This window comes from Argentina silus (genome assembly GCF_951799395.1).
Source record: "Argentina silus genome assembly, chromosome: 19".
In the NCBI taxonomy this organism is placed as follows: domain Eukaryota; kingdom Metazoa; phylum Chordata; class Actinopteri; order Argentiniformes; family Argentinidae; genus Argentina; species Argentina silus.
Window position 1 is genome coordinate 13561976 of NC_139673.1, and position 878 is coordinate 13562853.

Genomic DNA, 878 nt, shown 5'->3' on the forward strand with positions numbered 1-878 from the left:
GCTACATTCTCTGGCCCTGTCCAGGAACAAGCCCTACCCCTCTTCTCCAAGCCCCAAACCCTTTAGTGCTTGCAGATCTGAGGGAATCTAATAGGTGCGAACAGCATGACTGAGGCTCCCCTAAGTCTCTTCAATACTGGATGAATCCTTCACCATTTTGCTTTCACCTATGAGATGCATTCTGATCTGCAAACAAAGAAGGAGAATGGGCTACAGAGTTGTTTCTGGACCGGGCCGTTCTCTTCCCTCTGCCTGGAGGTCAACGGCTAGGGGTCAGAGGTCGGGGGTCAGGGGTGGTTCTCTTCAGCAGGCGTAGGGCGGTGGTTTCTCGAAGGGTCCGAAGCTGGGATAGAGCATGGGGGCGTTAGGAGTGAGCATGTACCCCCCTGGCTCCTGGGAACTGCCCTGGGAGGGGGGCTGCGTGGGGGCCTGGGAGGGGGGCTGGCTCTCTTCTGAAGGGCACGTGGTGGAGGACCCCCCCTCCATGCCTGGCTGGGGGGTGGATGGGGCCTGGTAGCTGCCCAGGTGCTGATGACAGAAACACACACAGATTAAAGTGATATCAACATTAATGTCATCGTCATTGAAAATAATCTATGTAATTTTTTAACCCTTATTTTACCAACACAGTCCTTAATAAAATAAATGTTTTTGTTGTTGGGGTGTTTCGAGTATCTGCATGGACAGGGGGTATTAAAGAGGTAGTTGGGGGCATTTGGGTACTATTTGAGGTAGAGTACCTGCATGGGCAGGGGGTATTAAAGAGGTAGTTGGGGGCATTTGGGTACTATTTGAGGTAGAGTACCTGCATGGGCAGGGGGAAGGTTTCGGGGGGTTGTTGGAAGTAGTTGAGGTACCTGCATGGGCAGGGGGTAGTT

General features: G+C 52.5%; 1 protein-coding gene across 1 annotated transcript in view; it reads right to left on the minus strand.

Annotated features, from left to right (window-relative positions):
* Window positions 1-303: 303 nt before the first annotated feature.
* tmem255b (transmembrane protein 255B) overlaps window positions 304-878 on the minus strand; it is a gene marked incomplete at both ends in the record, with an annotated part of 9817 nt that continues 9242 nt past the window's right edge. Inside the window, 2 exons of the mRNA XM_083690893.1 lie at window positions 304-528; window positions 858-878. The exon at window positions 858-878 is cut by the window's right edge and continues 135 nt beyond it. Of these exons, the coding sequence (XP_083547019.1) occupies window positions 304-528; window positions 858-878 (246 nt within the window). The remainder of the gene's footprint in view (window positions 529-857) is intronic.